The sequence below is a fragment of the Euprymna scolopes genome, chromosome 30 (assembly GCF_053919585.1).
Source record: "Euprymna scolopes isolate OS-2025 chromosome 30, ASM5391958v1, whole genome shotgun sequence".
NCBI classification, from domain to species: Eukaryota; Metazoa; Mollusca; class Cephalopoda; order Sepiida; family Sepiolidae; genus Euprymna; species Euprymna scolopes.
In genome coordinates, this window is record NC_136511.1 from 28,261,300 (window position 1) to 28,283,108 (window position 21,809).

Here is a 21,809-nt window from a genome sequence, read left to right on the forward strand (position 1 = left end):
CTGAAATCACAGCAAGAGGAGACTTGATTTCAAATATTTCTCATATGTTATATCTCCCCTCTTTTGGAAATAGGGTACCATTATAAATCAGTATCAAATAAGCCTTATGCACTGCAAAATTTTCTTTATGCATGGAAACCAAAGAGGTAAGATATAACATATAAGAAATATGTGGAATCAAGTCTACTTTTTTTTAAAAATTACATTTTCACCTCAAATAAAGCACATTTCCACTTTGGTATAGGGGGATACTATCAGGGATGTAAGCTACTGGGGTACTATGCAGAGAGTTGGGCAGCAAGATGTCGGTTTACGTTACACTTGAACTTCTGCATGTCAGTACAGTTGGGGAAGCATGGACCTGGAATGGAATTCCAAAGTCTAGCGGTTCTGGGGAAGAAACTACTGGAGTTTTTTTTTAATTTTTTTATTATTCAATTTTCACCCCAAACAAGGCACAGTGCCTCTTTGAAGCAGGGGGCTACTATCAGGGACTTAATTAGCGAGGTCATTATGAAGGGAGGTGAGTAGAAAGATGTTTGTTAACATTACACTTGAACTTCTGCATATCAGTGCAGTTGGGAAAGCAGAATCCCGGAAGGGAGTTCCAAAGACCCGCAGTTCTGGGGAAGAAACTATTGGAGTAAAAGGTTTTCTTACACCTAGGGATCTCTACTGTAAAGGGATGAGACTTAGTAGCTTGTCGAGTTTGTCGGGGGTAGTTACGTCGGGGAGGTACAAGTGTTTGCAGTTCGTCAGAGCATTCACCATTAAAGTATTTGTAGAACAGGCAGAGGGATGCAACAGTTCGTCGATGGGACAGAGACTGAAGCCTAGATGGCAGTTCAGGACCTATCAGGTTGGCGACTCTCTTTTGAACCCTGTCCAGGAGCGAGAGACAAGCAGCAGATGCACCAGCCCAGATGTGACAACAGTACTCCATACATGGGCGAATGGTTGCCTTAAAGAGGTATAGGATACTGTCAGGCGTAAGTAGTTTTCTAGCACGGTAGAGGGAGCCAACCTTCCTTGCAGCAGCCTTGGCAATGCGCTCAATGTATCTATTCCAGTACATATTCCTTGTAAACGTTAGGCCGAGGAGTTTAAAAGAAGTACTTTCAGGCAATATGTTATTGGCCATTGCTATTGGTGGTAGAGAAGGTTTCTTGTAGTTATTGAAGGAAACAAGCTTAGTCTTAGCAGCATTGAATGCGACCAACCATTTTTGTCCCCATTCCACTACGGATTGGAGGTCATCCTCTAGTGTTTCTGCCATTTCCTTGGATATGTGTTCATTTGTTTTCCCCTCATATCTGTTATAGAGAGTGGTGTCATCGGCAAATATACCCATCTCCGAAACAATTTTATCAGGGAGGTCGTTTATGAATATCAGGAATAATAGAGGTCCAAGGATAGACCCCTGAGGTACTCCCGCATTTATGTCATATTGTTTGGATGTAAGACCGTCGAGGACAACTTTGATTTTTCTATTACTTAAGAAGGATTTAATTACATTATGAATTCTTCCAGTGAATCCATATGATCTAATTTTCCTTAGAAGACCATCGTGCCATACCCTGTCAAAAGCCTTAGATATTTCAAGGGCCACCGCTCTACCCTCCCCTGTTTTATCCAATTAACGGTATATACGTTCAGAAACTACAGTTAAGATATCTGCTGTTGAACGGGCTTGCCTGAATCCATATTGTTTGTCAGTCAGGAGTTTAGCAGCTGTTAGGTGCTGGACTAGGGCTTAGAGGTGGGATTTAGCTGCTTGTCGTGTTTGTCGAGGGCGTTTACGTCGTGAGGGCACAAGTGCTTGCAATTCTTCAGAGAATTCACCATTAAAATACTTGTAAAACAGGCAGAGGGATGCAACATTTCGTCAGTGGGACAGATGCTGAAGCTTAGATAACAGTTCAGGACCTATCAGGTTGGAGACTATCTTTTGAACCTTGTCCAGGAGCGAGAGACTAATAGCAGATGCACCAGCCCAAATATGACAACAATACTCCATACATGAGCGAATTGTGGCCTTATAGAGGTACAGGATACTTTCGGGCGTTAGTAGCTTTCTAGCACGGTAGAGATAGCCTACCTTCTTCGCAGCGGTACTGGCAATGCTCTCAATGTTATTGTTCCAACTCATGTTTCTGTGAACGCTAGGCCGAGGATTTTTAACGAAGTACGTTCAGATAATGAATCTTTGGCCATTGTTGGGAGAGAAAGTTTCTTGTAATTACTGAAGGAAACAAGTTTAGTCTTGGCAGCATTGAATGTGACCATCCATTTTTGTCCCCATTCCACTACAGATTGGAGGTCATCCCTAGTGTTTCTGCCATTTCCTTAGATATGAGTTAATTTGTTTTCCTGTTGTACCTGTTATAGAGTGTGGTGTCATCAGCATATATACCCATCTCAGAAACAATTTTGTCAGAGAGGTCAGTTATGAATATTAGGAATAATAAAGGTCCAAGGATAGACCCCTAAGGCACTCCTGCATTTATATCATATTGTTTAGATGTACGACCGTCGAGGAGAACCTGGATTTTTCTCTTATCTAAGAAGGATTTAATTATGTTAAGTATTCGTCCAGTGATACCGTATGATCTAATTTTCCTGAGGAGACCTTCATGCCATACCCTGTCAAAAGCCTTAGATATATATAGAGCTACCGCTCTACACCTCCCTGCCTTGTGCAGTGAATGGTATATACGTCTTGCCGTTATTTCAGATAATTTGAAACCATAGCAGCAAGTTTTTGTCTCCACTCAATCAATTCCAGGGGTTTTGAAGAAATATCATATATTTTGTAATTCATATGCAAAACTAGGAAAACAAATGACTATGATTGAAGTATTGGTAAAGGTGCAGTATCTTTCTAACATCTTTTTAAATTACCAATATTATAGGTTTTTATGCGTGTTGAAAACGAAAATAGCAAGAAAAATCCCAGGAAATTAGTAGTTTCCAAGATATGAAGGAATTATAAAATGGTGGATCATTTTTCTATATTAATTTAATGTAAAATGAACATCAATTTATAGCCAAGGTGACTATAAAGTGAGTGTTTATTTTACATTAAATTAGTATAGAAAAGTAATCCCCTACTTCTTGAAACAGTAATGTGCAACTATAAGGGCAGATGTCACATAGCCAACTAAACAATTCAGGTCATTAGCGTTCCAATGAGCCTTCATTTGTTTAATTCCAATCAGAAGTTACCGAGACTTCGAACTTATAAAATTATCCCCAAAAGTGGTATATCTATATATGGATATATCTATACTCGTCGCCAAATTGAATATGGAAATGCTGATATCCTTGGTTATATGGGCCAAAACAATTTACAGGCTTTTAGAAGCTTATGCTACTATATTATGGTTAAAATTTCATGACAATTGGTTAAAAAGAACCTATATTTTCAAACCAATAAAATATAATAAAATTACCATACATTTATATGTATGCAGCTTTAGTTTTGCTGCTTTGGAACTCTTGGTTGTCTCTCCTATGACCTTACCAAGTTATTGATATATATATATATATATATATATATATATATATATATATAGAGAGAGAGATAGAGAGAGAGAGAGTATGTGTGTGTGTGTGAGAGAGACAGAGTAAGAGGTCTGCAAAATATATTATCTCTTACCTCACATTCTTTTACGGGTTGTGTCATATTTTTGTAGGGTGCTCCTGGCACGGGAATTGTCGGACAGGTTGACCAGAGAAGTTCAGAGCGGAAACTTTGGACTAAATAATAGAGGCACCAAGCTATGATGGTGTTATAGTAGATGCCGACAATATAAGATACCATGACACATGCAACGCCAATCCCTCCTAGATATGGAGAAATTTGACTCCAAGTACCGATGGGCCCATTGCGCATGCGTTGGCCCATAGCCAGTTCCATGTAGAAAATAGGAAGACCCTCAAGGAACAGCATTATGATGTAGGGAAGTAAAAAGGCACCTGAAACAAATAAAAACAAAAATAATGTTAGACACATATCAACAGAAACGGGTAATTTTATAAGACTCATGCTATTGTAAACTTAAGCTTCACAAATTGACGAAAATATTACTTAGAACTTAACTTTGACACACTGACAAAATGTTATTTTACTTTAAGCTTCACTGACCGACGTAAATGCCATTTCCAATTTAAGCTCGGCAGACCGACGAAAATTATAAAGTTTATTTAAGTTTTTCTCATTAATGAAACTGCTATTTCAAACTAAGGCATGAAAACTAATGACAATGCTATGTTATTCCTAGATTAACAGAACGAGAAAAATCCTATTTACAGTTCGATGAAAATTCAATTATCCTATTTAAGCTTGATAAACCAATGAAAACACTATTTCATACTTAAAAAAATTAATTTTAACTTCTATTTGTATTTTTCCAGAAGTATCCCGGTTTAAATGCAATTTTAACTTATATGAAATGAATGAAAATTGGTACAGAAATAACAATGACGAGAAAATAAGAAATAAATTGATGAACATATCATAAAAGTTATAATCTTTTTGGGAAGCCTTTTTTAAAACTATGTTCTATGGAACACTGGTATACCATAGAATGCTCATAAGTGTTCTGTGAAGACATGGTACAATAAAATATTTTATTGTTTCATGGTATGAAAAGATTAAATTGAAAAATTTATTGTGACGCATAACATGTCAAAAAACTTTAAAAAAAATAATAACCAGTTCAGTTTTATAAGAATTTACCTAGCAGGTAACTCTGAGTTGAATTCAAATTGATGGATTTGCTGAAACAAAATTTACCAAATTTGGCACATTATACTCTTGACTCCGAAAAAACTGCCTCCTACCATGTCCTGGACATTATAAAAAACAAGCAAACAAAACAATGGCATCTCAAAATGTTGTGCTGTGTAGGTGTATAAACTTATTGTCAATGAATACAAACAGCGTGACGGCTAGTGGTTAAAATGTTATTCTATTGTTGTGTGCGTGTGTGTGCGTGTGAACGCGCGATGTTTCATATATACAGGGTGACCCCCCCAAAAAAACAGAGGACATTCAATCGTTTTTCTGAACATTTTACAGTCAACGGAGAAAAAAAAGGCCAAAGACCCTAGTGCTTTGATGTGATGCTTTGAATATAATAAACTAGTTATGACCAAAGTTTCATTTCATTCGGACAAAACACTAAAAAAAACGGGCCTAATTAGAGTCGGGGCCCGTTTTTTTTGGTCACCCTGTAATAAACAGTATATTAACATCAGTCTACGTAGTGTACAGGCAAATAACATACCTCTCTCTGTGTTGTCATCATCTCTTCTAATTATCCAAGTTCATCTCCATCCGAAGTTAACTAAACAGCAATAGATTACATATTTGGTATAAATTTATTTTTAAGTTTCCATCGGGGCTGCAAGATGTAATTTTCTACATTATTCTAAAGTTGCGTTTCACCTAGCTTCCAAAACGCGGAGTTTCGTGTTAACTTGTTCGACTTTCCAGCCAGACTCTAACTCTAAAGTAAACTAATCACGTGTATTACCAAGATATCTCGTTACGTCATTAACTAATGCAACATTAAGATCACCTGACGCCATCACTAAAATCATTTCCCTTATTTATGTTCTAACATTCTTGTTATTTTAACATTCCTACGTTAACATTCCTGAGAACTATTAAATGTAAATATCTAAACTTATGTAGCTTGCCGCATCGATGACATTCCCATATCTAAGAATTACAATAATAATCGCCCATTATGATGCTCATCATAATAATCGACTATTTTATTTTGCGGTGTTTTCTGGTAGATTAATAACATAACTAAAAAACGTAAACATGATCTTACCCTTTCTAGCTGAGAGGCCTTCTCTTATCACCGAACTCTATTTAAATGCCATACCGAATCTTGCTGCCTTTATAGTTGAGAGATTGTTTTTGGGGTATCGGTTTTCAAGAATTCTGATGAAAGAATGGCCAGCATAAATATCGCTCCATCGGTTTGTTCCCATTCTTCGTAATCTTACAACTTCATTATAAAGGTTTCCACATGCCCAAAATTATCTCTTCAAATAGATTGTTTCCTTGAACTCTTTCCTTTCGAATTACTCCCACGCCCATTTTTCCCGGAATGTATTAACATGCAAAATTTAAAATATAAAGTGAACAAGCATCTCGCTGTACAAACCCCCGTTTAGTATTCTTTATATATCTGCCACATAATTTACAGTGACCTTCAATGTTTCAGTGACAATGTGCTTTGTTTGGGTCTAATAAAAGTAAAAAAAAAATGTAGATACAACTAGTAATATAATATTGCAGTACCCATTTATGCTAGTGTATATATATGTCTGTGCATGTACGCGTATTTCCGTTTTTAGGACTTAATGATATCAGCATTATTAATTTGTATATGCTGCTGAAAGTACTTCTAGCATTAATCTTGTGTTTATAGTTTCTTATATAACCAGAATATATATATATATATATATATATATATATATATATATATATATATATATATATATATATATATAGACATTTACGTGTAGTTGTTGTCGTCTAATTTTGTGATCGTACGTGTGATAAACTAGCAACGTTGCGTCGTTTAATTTATTTAACGTTCGTTGTGGGTGTATATAAATTCAAATACAGTTCATAAGTTAAAACAGCACCTTCCATTGATTTTTATTTAAAATGCAGATTGTTCTGAATTCATATCAGACGTCGGTTCAAGTCTGACTTACTATTTTCTTTCCAATGTAAATCTTTATAATGGTAATATAGTTGAGTGTATATAACGAGTCTATTTAATTTTTGTGTCGTGTATATTGAATGTGCGTGTATAACATAATCTATATAAATATGTGTTTGTAATTGTCTAGTTTCTCTATATATCATCGAGTTCATATATATGTTATCGTGTAGTTTTTATGTATGTTTGTAAGTGTCGACATAATGCTCGATGCGGCACTCGTGTATGTGTGTGGTGTTACCACGTATAATAAACTGTTAAAACTGACAATAACAATGTACAAATAGACAGTTCTTTACACAAAAGGAGGGATAACATCTTCCTGGGATATACATCGGACCAAACAGGAAAACACCTTTCTTCCGTCAGTGGAGCTTGACTGGCGGTCTGTAAGTTGCAAGAAGATTTGCCAACGAATGACAATCGACACTCGGGTTATTTCTAGGAAACTTTTATTTCCAGATGTTCTCACTTGAAAATTGCACGCTTTCCTTGTTTTACTGTGGCCCAACATCTCCGTAAGTAAGGTCACCCCACTGACCTTTGGAAAAATATCGGCTCGTGTCGTCTAAATCTCCGAGAGGCGATCACATCAGAATCCTGGAAGCGAAAGGAAATAAAGCTCGCACATGCCAGAAGACGAAAACTGGTTCACCAAAAAAGAAAAAAACAAAACAGCCGGAATGCTATTCTAACAGTTTAATTTCACAAAGAGTATTTACAGACTTTTTACAAATATTGTTCAGTTCTTAGCAAGTTTTAAAAGTCTCAAATCTTTAGTCTTCGCAGATGGCACTCAGGCGGGTAGGAGTAGGGACGTGGTCAGTCGTGGGAACGGTGAGATTCCACGCAATCTGTGCCCCTTGAAATCAAATTGGAATCTGCTTAATTTTCGAGCGGGTTAACATTATATAGTGGGGGATGTGTGTCGGGGTGGAAGTCTCCTAAGCCAATAAAATTACGACACGCAGATGCGGATTGCGTGTATGCAGCTCGACTATAGTCGAGAGTTTTGAAATCTGGGGACCAAAATTAACATTTAATTCTCCTGACCTTAGAGGTCACGTTTGATCACACAGACATCCATAGTCTGAAGGGTCCACCAGGCCGATTAGTACAATATATTATTCTAACATTCTCACATTTCCTGTTGTCTATAACAAATATAGCTCTGATTTTCAAACAATAAGCAAAATATATCTATATATTTCCATTCAAGTTCTTGGGATATCCGCTGTCGCCCGGGATCTATGAAAGTAATCTTAGCATAGTTATGCGGTCTTCTTCAGATCCCCGGGAAGTCTAAACCTCCCGAATGGGGAGCAAAACGCTCCCTTAGGTCAATTAGGTCACACTACATTGTTGCTATCTTCTAACTTCCCTGGCGTACAGAGGCTATTACGACCGGTCGCCATCTGCCTGGTCGCTTGTTGACTCATTTCGTTTGTTCAAATCGACTGTCTAATCTAAACTGACGCTCTAGTCGACCTCTGACTAAACTACCAACGTTTATGTAAAAGTATTTGTTTGTAACTAAGTCATCACTGCAACGTAGCAGTAAAGAATCATATCACCCGATCTTTGTCATGTTTCTATTTGTTATTGTTAATATTGTTAAAGTACTTGTCTGTTTTATATTAAAATTCTACTTTCATGTTAACATTCCTGATACATATTTTATCTGACAATACACTGAAAATTCGAATCACTCATACTAATAATCGCCCTTAATTAGGTTTCAGCGTTTTTCAGGAACCAACCATATAGCACACCTTCCATCCCATTTTACCAAAAATGTGGTACATACATTTTTCTATACACCGTATATATTTCTCCATAACACAATCTCTAGATTTTCATGCTACATCGAGTTAAGAAAAGGTAGACCTCATGTTTATATGTTTTTTATTTGGTCAGTCATTATCAACTGACTGCCTTCTTATTTTACTTAGATCGGTTCTATCTTCCAGTTTCATGGCATGTTTTCGTTTTGAGTGTAAGTTACACTTTCTACGACCGATGTCGGCTGTTTCTCCTGGCAGCCGTCTATCATCGTCTTCTCAATTAACTCGACAATCTCTTGTCCGATAGTACCTGTGACACTCCCTCTCCCATGATTGTTACTAACAATTAGGCCTCTTGTGTTTCCTAGACATTGGCTCTTATCAATAAATAACAATTCATTGATGACCCTGTATTTGGGGAGCAAACAGAAAACCCCTCCTGCCATTGAAGATAACACCAGGGACGCCCCATGGGGAAATATATTTTCTCTTCCAGCAGAACAGTGCGCAAATGAGATTACTGAATGGCTCAAAGTAGCAATTGAAGCACATGTTCCTACACGGAAGTTCTATAACAAACCACACTCTCCCCAAATGTTTACTTCTTCTTGCGCAGCTGCCATTGCTCAAAGGCCACATGCATACCGTAGATTTATCTGACATAAGTCCTGTACAAACAGACAAAAGTATATAGAAGCTAAAAATAATTATAAGAAAGAAATAGCAACAGCTAAGAATGAATATACTGAAACCACCAGGCGACGCATTGAAGCACAAAAATCAGGAACTCGGGATTTCTGGAAAATCTACAATAGTGTAGTAAATAATGGGCAACCAACAATACCCCCACTATCCAACAATTATGAGGTTGCTTGCACAGCAACTGAGAAAGCTAACATACTTGCCCGTCAGTTTGCCTCAAACTCTACCTTGAACCCAACAAGTCATTTCCTCTGTAATTTTTCTCTGCAGATGGAAACCACGCTAGATGATCTGAAAATCACGCCTTCTCAAGTACATGATATTATAAAAAAACTAGACACCTCAAAAGCATGTGGACCTGACCTCATCCCGGCTGTGTTATTAAAAAAATGCTCCGCTTAGGTTGCTCCAGTTCTCTTTAAACTCGTTAACAAATGCCTCAACGAATCTTGCTTTCTTACTGCTGGAAAACTGCTTCTGTGGTATCAGTTTACAAAAACTCTGGCGAAAAAACTGACCCATTAAATTCTTGCCCAATTACCCTGCTCTCTCTTTTCACCAAAATATTTGAGTCTTTAATTAATCAATCTCTAGTCCAACACCTTACAACTACTAAACTTCTGTCTGGCCTGTATTTAGGATAGCCCGTTCAACTGCTGATATGCTAACTGTAATCTCTGAACGTCTATACCAAGCACTGAATAAGGCAGAGGAGGGGAGGGCAGTAGCCCTAGATATATCTAAGGCTTCTGATAGGGTATGGCACGATGGTCTTCTCATGAAAATAAAATCCTATGATATTACTTGACGAATGCTTAGCATAATTAGATCCTTCTTAAATCAGAGCAGAATCCAGGTTGTCCTCGATGGGTGTACGTCCAAAGAATGCGGGTGTATCTTGGACCTTTATTATTTCTGATATTCATAAATGACTAACCTGATTAAATTGTCTCTGAGATGGGTATATTTGCCGACGGCACCACGCTCTATAGCAGGCACGCGGGGAAAACTAATGAGTACATATCTAAGATGATGACAGAAAATCTAGAGAATGACCTTCAGTCTGTAGTGGAATGGGGTAAAAAATGGATGGTAACGTTCCACGCTGCCAAGACAAAGCTCGTTTCCATTAATAATTATATGAAACCTTACCAATCACCAATAGCTATGACTAGAGGTACTTTACCTGAAAACACTTCATTCAAGCTCCTTCACAGGAAACATAGGTTGGAATAGATACTTCGAGATCATTGCCAAGTCTGCTGCAAAGAAGGTGGGCTCTCTCTAGAAAGTACTTACGCCTGAAAGTATCCTGTAACTCTACAAAGTCACCATTCGCACATGTATGAAGTACTGCTATCACATTTGGGCTGGTGCATCTGCCACTAGTCTCTCACTCCTGGACAGAGTCCAAAAGAGAGTTGCCAACCTAATAGATCCTGAACTGTCATCTAAGCTTCAGCGCCTGCCCCATCGACGAAATGTTGATATCCCTCTGCCTGTTTTACAAGTATTTTAATGGTGGATGCTCTGACGAACTACAAGCCCTCGTACCTCCTCGACGAAAATACCCCTGACAAACCTGACAAGCAGCGAATTCCCACCCATCCATAGTCGATATCCCTAGATGTAAGAAAGCCTTCTACTCTAATAGCTTCTTCCCCAGAACGGCAAAACTTTGGATTTTCTCTTCACGTTTCCTATTTCCCCAACTGTACTGATATGCAGAAGTTCAAGTGTAATGTGAACAGAAATCTTGCTGCTAAACTCCTTACATAGTATCCCGTCAACTTAGGTCCCTGATATTAGCCCCCTACATCAAAGTGGCAATGTGCCTTGCTTGAGATTAAAATATAATAAAAAAAACCCTGTCTACAATATCTCCACTGGTAAGCCTCTCAAATTACACAATATACATTATATTGTCTATCAAAATATCTTGTTTTATATGATAAAGTAGAACCTCGGAATACATTGGCCCTAGGATACGTTTTTTTCAGATTACAATATGGAATACGATGTTTTTCTGGTCCCTGGTTACGGTATTTTCCCCGCTTTATGGTGTTATTTTTAATATTATTGGATTATATACATGTGTATTATATACTGTACTGTATTTTGTTACTAATTTTTAATGCTGTATCCCGGGGTTCTACTGTATATTGTTTGGTAACTGCAACTAGCCTAATCTCACACTTGCGAAACCGTCCGCCCCTTTGCGCTATATGTGAAAAAAGTACCGTTACCTGTCCCCAAGTTGAATACAACAACCAGTTTTTCCTAACTCATAGCTCGGCGGTAAAACGTATTTCTATGCTTTAAACACCCCTTACATATTATGTAACGATATAAACTTTTTACATAACAATAAAAAAATGTTTTCTAAAGCAATTAAATACAATAGTACTGAACGCTATATCCATATAAACTAACATAAAAATTAAATTTACTTGCGAGGCAATAATTTTAAATTATAAATCTGGTTATATCGAATGAAGTTTTAGAAAGCATAAAAAAGCATGAGCTGAAACGAAATCTCAACCGAAGCACTTCAGGATAAAAAAAACCCCTGAATTAATCAAATCGCATTTATTGTTTTGTACTTCAGATAACGGAAGTCATTTTTCAATCATTTGAGAAAATTTGCAAATGTTTATAAGTTTTTTAATTTATAAACTAGTTGTCTAATATCCATACATGAATGTTCACATTGCCTCCAAAGTGACGGATAAACTTATTCTCCGTCAGTGTTTGCACTAATATCCACATTTATGTAAAATAAACCCTGAATCGAGTAATTAAAAATATGAATAAAAGTGTTTTCGATCCTAGAACTACATCATTGAAGTAAGTTTTTTTTATTTTAAAATTATTATCATTGTCACTAAACCCTTTAACCCCTTAAAAATAGCCAGAAGTTTAAACCCTGCTGACTTAGAATGACTGCTTATGCTAAATTGATAATTGAATATGATCACATTTTTGCTCATTTTTGTATTAAATACTAATCACTATTAACCTTATTAATCCCCAACTATGCATCAAACGGATATCATAATATTTAGTCCACTACACCTTATCATACGAAAAGTCAATGAAATATTTCAGTTAGACCGGCTGAGAAGTTTCCGAGTAAATGTTAAACAGAAAGGCAGATAAAGAGACAAAAAGTTACACTATTAGAAAGATTATATATATATATATATATATATATATATATATATATACATATATATATATAATATACATTTTTGATGACCTAATAAAACACTTAATGTTGGATTTTTATTTAGAATGGAATATTTTGTTCTAAATTCATTTCAAAGAAAGGCCTACGTCTGATTTGTTATTTTTCTCATACTTTTCATATAAATTTCAATATGATAGGATTAAACTACAGGGTAGAGCGGTAAAACTTGTCGCTTTTGAAAAGACCACATGATTTCATTTCCGTTTGATGAAAACCGTTTTTTTGTTGCAGACCCTCTACTAGTTGGCCAGTTGTGTCTAAATCTCAAGAACGATGAGAACCTTTTATTATTACTGAAAGTGACAATGTTCAACAAGCGTGATAGGTGATGCACCGATTTACAACTCATGCTCTATACCGATCCAATTTATTACAAGAAGACCGTTGCCAGCAATCTCAAAATGCATCGCTGTATTATCACGAATAATAGGGACGTGACCAGAGTGATGAAAACAAAGTTTCCGGTCATGGTTATGGCCCTTGGTGTGGTTTTAACTGAGGGCCACATCATGCCACCTCACATCTTAGAAGTCGGCTTAAAAGTCAACAACAAAGTGAACCTGTTTGTGCTGAAGAGTGCGGTAAAAGAGTGTGGTTGCAATCAGGCGGCCGCTGCCAGACGCTAGGTGTGGCAGCAGGACTCAACGCCGGCCCACAAGTCTAAATACACTTAATTTTATCAAGTGTTTTTTTTTTGGGGGGGGTATACAACGAAAATTAAGTGATTTTATTTCGGAGAAATTAATGCCATAAGGGGTACATACAATACAACATTTTTTCCAATGTTTACAATTTTAGATATGTTGATTAAACTTTTTTTATTTTTGATTTGGCAGGGCAGGGGAATTTTTACATTAGATCTAACTCGTCAATTTTCTTGAGAATGATGAGTTTTATAAGTTATCCAGTATACTCATTACGACAAAGGCATTTATTTATATTTGGCGTAGACAGATATTTTTCAAGATATAAATACCTGCATTTTGCATTGTAATTCACTTGTGGAGATTAGGGGGCGTCTATCCCGACAGCCGTTCTTACCATGAGGAGGTTGGGGGGGTCTTTTTCGAAAACCATTCTTAACATCGGAGGTTGTGGGGTGACCACCAACAAGAATCGTACTTTATTTTTGTTACGCGGGTGGTATGCTTCTAACGGGCAATGCCGGTTAACGAGTCCTGCTAGTAGTTTTTTAAAAAAATAATATTAGAAAATATCAACTATGTCTACACAAGGGAGACAATTACTTGAACTGGTTCCTAATCTTGTACACTTTGTTCTACAAATGTTCAGAGCGACATTTTGCATTTTAATCAATGATAATAATAACAATGATTACTGGATGAATGGTACCGATTATTGATTATACAGTTAATGAGTTGTAATAGAAAGTCACTCTTATTTCAAGCATACATTAACATACGGCAACAGAGGACATCGAAGTTTACATATGAATACCTTCTACTTAGGCTGTGCGTAAACGTGATTAAAATATCTAAGAGTCAATGTTTATAAAGTGTATCATGCGACTTGGTAGATTTCCATATTATTGGAGATTTAGGGAAAGCAACAAAACCTGATTTGCTGAAGCAATATATTTGTTCCAACTGGCAGAGGCGGGAAACCAAAATCGTGTGGGCTTTATAAGAAGTATTTCGAAGGTTTTTCTGTTCCTAAACAGGGCCTCTGATTAGTTGGTAGGCCATTCAGGGAAACTCCTCTCTGTTTAAAGCAAAGGAAATTATTACATAAAACATGTGACTATTACAAGAGAATACTATTGAATTCATTTTTTTGCTACTTGCGCACATCATGTTTTTGGCAGTTGCACGAAATGGGAAATTTTTAGTTATTATAAGTGAATGATAAAAAGAGACCTTACCGCCTCCATTTTTCTGTGCCAGATATGGAAATCTCCAAACGTTTCCAAGACCAACAGCTAATCCAATGGCAGAGAGAAGATACTGAAATTTGTTGTCCCAGGAAGCACGCTCAGGATCCGTGAAGTCAAGCTTGTCTTCTGATGAAGGAATTGGCGCTATCAGATCAGCAGTTGACCGCCCGATTGATGGGGTTATCGTCCTCGAGTTTGGTTTACTAGTTTCCAAGTTAATTGTATACACACTGCCATTAGTGTAGCCACTCGTTGGTGTTGGACAGTGAGAACCTCCTAGTGATAGTCTGTCACCAATCGAGAGGCGATCACCGGCGGACATTTGGTCGCTTGTGGACAGTTTCTCACATCCTATCCCGACATCATCGAGGGCTGATGAATAGGAACCCGACCGTTTCATGGCAGCAATCAGGAACTTCGTATCGTCTACACTTTCTTCAACTTCAACTGGTGGCGATAATTTTGTATGGTATCGCCGCTGTTGGCGAGAAAGGGCACGCTTTTTACGTTGAAGAAGTCCCCGGACAAGACAACCTAGCCGAAATAAAAACAAATAACAAATACATTAGAATCTATTACATTGAATAAATCAAGTAAAAAATAAACTGATGATAAATTCTTGATATTAAAAATTGTCATGGATTTTATTTACTGCGTGAAGTAATGCAGCGGCCATTTACTTTTAGATTAATTTAAAGAACATGGCTATCGGCGTCTTGAAATAATAATAATAATAATAATAATAATAATAATAATAATAATAATAATAATAATAATAATAATAATAATAACTACTTTTATTCATTCCAAGCAGTGCATATTATCACCCAGGCATAAGTGACATTTTTAATCAGAGCCATATTTATAGTGATAAACCTGAATGGGGAGTTGGATAGCAAGATGCTTGTTAACATTACATTTTAATTACTGCATTTTAGTACAGCCAGATGAACAAGAGAATTACAAAGCAAACGACCCGAAGAAAAGAACTATCAAAGTAGAAGGGACCATTATAGTGAATAGATGGAACTTTACTGCATATCGGTTGGTCGGGTGTTTTTGTTTCTCACTGAGGGCACAGGTGCAGTAAATTCAGCGAACCAACTCACCCGGAAGTACTTGTAACAAGTACATAAATTAAACATCGCAGTGGTGCAACATAGGTTGAAACTTGGCAGATCGTGGGGAACCTATTAGGTTATGCATTCTTTTTTAGACTTGAAAAAGGAAAGAATAGTTGCTTAAAGTTGATATCAATTCAATGATAGCATTTAGTTTATTTATCTTTAGTTTGGAATGTAAAATTCTGCAAATATTGAGTACATCAACGTAATTTAATATATAAAAGGCTATATGTCTGTCTGTCTGTCTCCATATTTTCAAACTCTATCTCCTCCGAAACTAAAATCGCTGAGCGGCACTAGGGGCCTCGGATTATTGGATTTTTACGGATCTTTTTTTATGGGTCTTTAGTCGGTTAAAATAGTTTTTAAGGGGTCAAAAATAGGTTAAAATTGAAAAAATCGTTATACATTTTGTACATTCATCTTTTATTTTTAATGTTTAACTTTTAATCAGTTCATATGTCTGTCACGTTATCCCAGCGGATATTTCTCTCATTAGAGAGACAGTTTCCAGATTATGTATTGTTTTGCTCTTTCAAACGCAATGCCAGCTCCGGTCTTAACGTTGTTATTGCTATGTGCCTTAGGCGTTTTTCTTTTCATATTTTCAGGTCTATTATCAATTCCAGTCATTAGCTGTAAATAGTCGGCTTGCTCTTTCACTACTCTGTTTCAAGAGCTTAACTACAGGCTTGATGATATTTCAGTAAAGCCCTTGTGAGTCCTAGCCTAAGTGTAATCTTCGGGACTACAAAAATGCTGTGATCGTAGGTTCAAATCTTGCGAAAGTCAGCCACGCTGAAGATAGGTAGTGACGTAAAACATATGTACGCAGCTAATAAACACACATATGAATTAGTGAAGAATTTTCCCTTGGATGTAAGCGTTGTTACAATTTAAATTGAAATTCATCTATTATATCTATGAAGGTAAAATTGTCTCTGTGTATGTCTGTGTGTGTACATTTCCCTACCAAACTACTCTGCCAATTTTCAGTCTACAGACTTGAGATTTGACATAAGGGAAATTGAAAAATCTTTTTATCGGTTGCGGCCAGAAATTTGGCTGTCAAGAGGTCAAAGTTCACCGATTTAACCTTTGAAATCTCTACCTAACTCCTCCGCCAATTTTGGGTCGAAACACTTAACATTGAGATGTAGGTTCCTTGGACATGGATCACACTTTTAACATGATTTGATCCCAAAACGATAAATTGGGGTCAAAGTTAAAAAAAAAATTGACATCTGCAAATTTGACCTCCAACTTCTCAGCCAATCTTTGGTCTAAATATTTGAAATATTACATAAAGTGTATTCAGACATGCAGCAAGCTTTTTAATCGGTTTTTGGCCGAAGATTTGGTGGCCAAGAGATCAAAGTTCCAAAGATTTGACGTTTGCGGCCTCTAGCAAACTATTCAGCAAATTTTGGATCTAAATATTTGAAATTTTACATAAAGGATATTCAAACATGCAGCAAGCTTTTTAATTTGTTTTGGGGCCAAAATTTGACTGCCAAAAATTACAAGTTGAAAGAGTTCACCTTTGCAGATTCTGCCAAACTCCTTCGCCATTTTGGGTTTAAATCTTGGAATTTTAGATGTAGGTTACTTGGACATGATTCAAACTTTTCAATGTATATATACATATGCACATAAAGTTATGAACAGTATATAGGGCACGAGCAAAGCTTGTAAGTTTTGAAACCAATATAACGCAGATTATAAAAATAAACAAATATTTATTAGTTTAAAATAAAACTTTCAGCAAAATAACGCCACCAGAAATAGAATCAGTTTATGTTTTATTATCCTTTTTTTCGTATCTGCACAATGTAACGAGAAATATAAAATCCGTGTGTGCTCGTCTTCAGTGATATTTGCAAATGTCCAAAATAAAGTTACGCCTGACTCGCGCGTAAAATGAATTAGCGAAGTTTTTTTCTCCTGATATAAGCGTTGTTTAAACTTAAATTAAAATTCATAATTTTAGAAAACCAATACAACGAATTTTGTATAAATAAATAATAATTTATTTGCTTAAAATTTATTTGTTTAAAATCATGTATTCGGAAATTTGACGCCTTTATAAGGAATAGAATCAGTATGTTTTTGTTTTCTCATTTTTCATTTCACGCGTTGCCAGCAATACTATATATATATATATATATATATATATATATATATATATATATATATATATATATATATATATGGTGGTACGAAAAAGAAAGTCCACACTTGTCACTTTGTAAAAAACTGCAAATTTAAGCTAAATTTAATGTAACCGTTTAAACAATCTATCTCTCATTTGATTTGCCTCTTATAACTTTATATATTTATCTGCTCATATTTGACTTTTAATTTAAGTATTCTAGTGTTCACGGCAATTTAAAAAAATAGCTTCAAATCGAGAAGGCAAAAAGAAACTCCGCACAATGGAACATTTTTATTAAAATGCAAATTTAGAACATTAATGCAACACAAATACATCAGGAACAAAATGGACTAGTTAATATTTACTAGCATAGCTCTTCTGCAATTTGACAACCTGCAATCTTTTGGGCATTCCTTGAATTAGTCTGTGGCAATACTCCGGTGAAAAAGGCATCCCACTTCTCTGTAATTTTCTCCAAAGTTTTTCCAGATTTGAAATTTTTCCATTCCATATCTGTTGCTTGATGTAATGCTATACGTTTTCGATAAGATTGAAGTTTGGAGATTGTGCAGGTCAATCCAAACACACACACACACACACACACACACACACACACACACACACACACACACACACACACACACACACACACACACACACACATATATATATATATATTGATTAAGATTGTTGGACTGACTTCCTCATCTTGGTTGTTATTGTCACAACGTTTCGGCCGTTTTGCCCTCCGGCCTTCGTCAGGTGTTTTGTATCGAACTGGGGAACCTTTTTTTAGAAGTCTCGAGCCCAACCCTTTATTATTATTACGGGGGTACCATGTTCGGACTCCAGCTAGGCTTTGGGACATAGTTGCTGATTCTCTGTTTTTGAATGTTACTTTTTCACTGCCTTCGTTCAGGATTGAACTCAGCACCTTTGGGTAACTGTAAACTTTGATACTTAAAGGTGCTGAGTTCAATCCTGAACGAAGGCAGTGAAAAAGTAACATTCAAAAACAGAGAATCAGTAACTATGTCCCAAAGCCTAGCTGGAGTCCGAACATGGTACTCCCGTAATAATAATAAAGGGTTGGGTTCGAGACTCCTAACAAACGGTTCCCCAATTCGATACAAAACACCTGACGAAGGCCGGAGGGCAAAACGGCCGAAACGTTGTGACAATAACAACCAAGATGAGGAAGTCAGTCCGACAATCTCAATCAATTAAAACACCTCATCTCAAAAATACAGACAATTAATATATATATATATATATATATATATATATATATATATATATATATATAAATGTAATTTTGGTTCGTTCAAAGTTTATACAACCATATTTCTACATTACCAATTTAATTGAAATTATCAGAAAATCTATCTGTCAAGTCAATGAATGTTTGCATGTTATTAAAATAATTTTATATTGCGAATTATAAAAATATTAATTAAAATATAAATATTTTTCGAAGTCGTTTTTGCGAGACTGCCCAATAATATTTCTGGTAACTTCCGTTTCAACTACTCTCGAATTACAAGATAAGTAAAAAATAAAAGTGACTCATACAGAGAGTGATCCGCGCTGAAATAATAACGTTATTATTAAAAAAGACATTCTTAACATGGGGAAGGAAGGGTATTTTGTACCTATTCTGTACTTTAACATTGAATAAAACATATAAAACTTTAATTAAACGTGGAAATACGATTTAAAAAATAGCGCGGATCACTCTCTGCATTAGCACAAAAAATTTAAATTAATTTATGTACTTACTAATTTTTAAATATTAAATACCTTTATTTATGTTAAGGCTTTTCACTCATGAAAGATTACGTTTTAATTGTTTAGTTTCTTTTCTTTTTTGTTTACATAAAAAAGTTTGTTTTAACCTTTTCTAAACTGTTTCATTTTTACGACATGCCTCAATGTATTATAAATACCCTAACCTCCCTATGTTAAAAAAACACGCCCTTCCATAAACCTCAAAAGCCATTCTTAATATGGGTAGATTTGGGGTGTTCATTCCGAAAGCCGTTTTAACATATGGAAGTTAGAGGCGAGTTGTAAAATTAACGAAGTTGCTATCTATTATTTATTGTAAAAATTGCTTGAAATTTATTTGACAAAAAAAAAAAAAATTACAATTTGGTATTCCTTGGGCGTTGAGTTCCATGGCGACCAACAGAAAAATAATAATCGCTCCCTTAGTCGCCACCCCACCCCGCACGTAACATCTTTTATTTACTGACGTTGCCGTAACTAAACGATTATTTGTCACATTTACAAACATTTATTTATTTATTCATTTATTTTGAAAAAAAGTTTTACTTTTTATGAATATTAAAAGAAAAATGGGTACTCATGCAGAGAGTGATCCGTGCTGAAATAATAACGTTATTATTTAAAAAGCCATTCTTAACATGGGGAGGGTTTTTTTTTACCTATTCTGTACTTTAACCTTGCAATTGAATAAAAAAAAACATAAAACTTTAATTAAACGTGGAAATACGATTTAAAAAATAGCGCGGATCACTCTCTGTATTAGCACCGAAAAATGTTACTAAACAGTTATTAATAATTTCTCACTTTTACAAACATTTGACTTTAAATTTCTTTTTAAATGACGACTTTTATCGACTTTTTTTTAAATAGTATTTGCGGATGGGTATGTTGACAACAAATCCCCACCGCAATGGTGTTTATTCTGAAATCCGTTGTTAACATGGAGACGTTGAGGGTGTTTATTCTGAAAGCGGTTCTTAACATTTATGGAGGTGGACCTAATGTAAATAAATAAATAAATAAATAAATAAATAAAAACTAAATCATTTACTGATAACTTCTAACTTTTACAAATATTTTTTAATTTACATGCGCGGATGAACAAATTGTTGAATAGTGCGAGAACAAAACGTTTTTGTAATAAACTTCGGGATAGTTTTTTGGGTAAATATTTACATTTAGATCCACCTCCACAATTTTCTTCTTTAAATGACGACTTTTATTGATAAATAAATTTAGTTCTTCGTAACTTTCATTAATAAATAAATCTACTTCTTTGCAACGGGCACTGAACCCCTACCCCCTTTTTTAATAGTATTTTCGAGTGGGTATGCTGACAACAAATATCAGTTAAATTTTGCAAATAGCCCCCCCTCCAAAAGTGGTGTTTATTCCGGAAGCTGTTCTTAAGATGAGGATGTTGGGGTGATTATAAGGTGGACCTAATCTAAAAATAAAACAAAAAAATAAAACAAGTTTTTAAATGATTAAAATAATTTTTCACTTTTACAAACATTTTTACATGCGTATATAAGCAACTATTTTTTTATTAACCTTTTTTTACTTTTTTTATCTAAAAATTAGTAAATTTCAATGAATAGAATAATAAATCATTTATCGTTAATATGTGTTTTTGGTTTTGTGTTGAACGAAACTTTATTTTTTTCATTAAAACAATAATGAACCAATTTAAATCTTCCGGCATGCGTTTAAGGGTTACGAAATTATCAAATAAATCGTTTAGTTACTAAGCCAACGTCAGTAAATAAAAAAATGTTACGTGCGCATGCATTAGCCTTGACTGGGGGGGGGGGGCTAAGGGGGCGACCATTAAATAATTATGCTGGTCGCCATGGAACTCAACGCCCAAGGAGTACATAAAGTTGCCCATGCACTTATGTTATCGTGCTATTTTTAAAAATAGTATTTTCATGTTAAATTCAAATTTTACAAAATCTTTTTCTTTTATTAATTTGTTAAGTGAAAGTACAGATAACCCGGTCGGTTTCTAATGCGTGGAAAATCTAGCCCCCCCCTAAAAAAAAGGGGGTTACTCTGGATAGTAACAAACAATTAAAATTGCCTCAGTCTCGAAAGATTTCTTCTCTACTGAACGAGGAAAAAAAAACGGTGAAGTGTAGTTCACCTGTTTCTCTCCCCTTCTCTCTTCCTCTATTAATATCTCTCTCTATCCATCTCTCTCTTTCCCTCTCTCAATCTATCTTTCTCTCTATATCACCCTTATTATTACTTGGGTGGAAGCGAGGGTCGCGTTGGTACTTGGTCAAGTGGGTGCGTAGGGGAGTGTGTGTGTGTGTGTGCGTGTGTTTTTCCTTGTATTGGCTTGTAGAATGTATATG

At 35.6% G+C, this 21,809-nt stretch overlaps 1 protein-coding gene across 5 annotated transcripts in view; it reads right to left on the bottom strand.

The window, feature by feature from the left end:
* The window catches only part of LOC145254722 (sodium-dependent neutral amino acid transporter B(0)AT3-like), a 219,232-nt gene that overhangs the window by 43,096 nt on the left and 154,327 nt on the right, over positions 1-21,809 (bottom strand). For all 5 annotated transcript variants that reach the window (XM_080113447.1, XM_080113446.1, XM_080113450.1 and 2 more), the window contains 2 exons: positions 14,371-14,916; positions 3,659-3,978 (listed from right to left, as the gene is read on the bottom strand). In XM_080113447.1, coding sequence (XP_079969573.1) covers positions 3,659-3,978; positions 14,371-14,916 — 866 coding nt within the window. The remainder of the gene's footprint in view (positions 1-3,658; positions 3,979-14,370; positions 14,917-21,809) is intronic.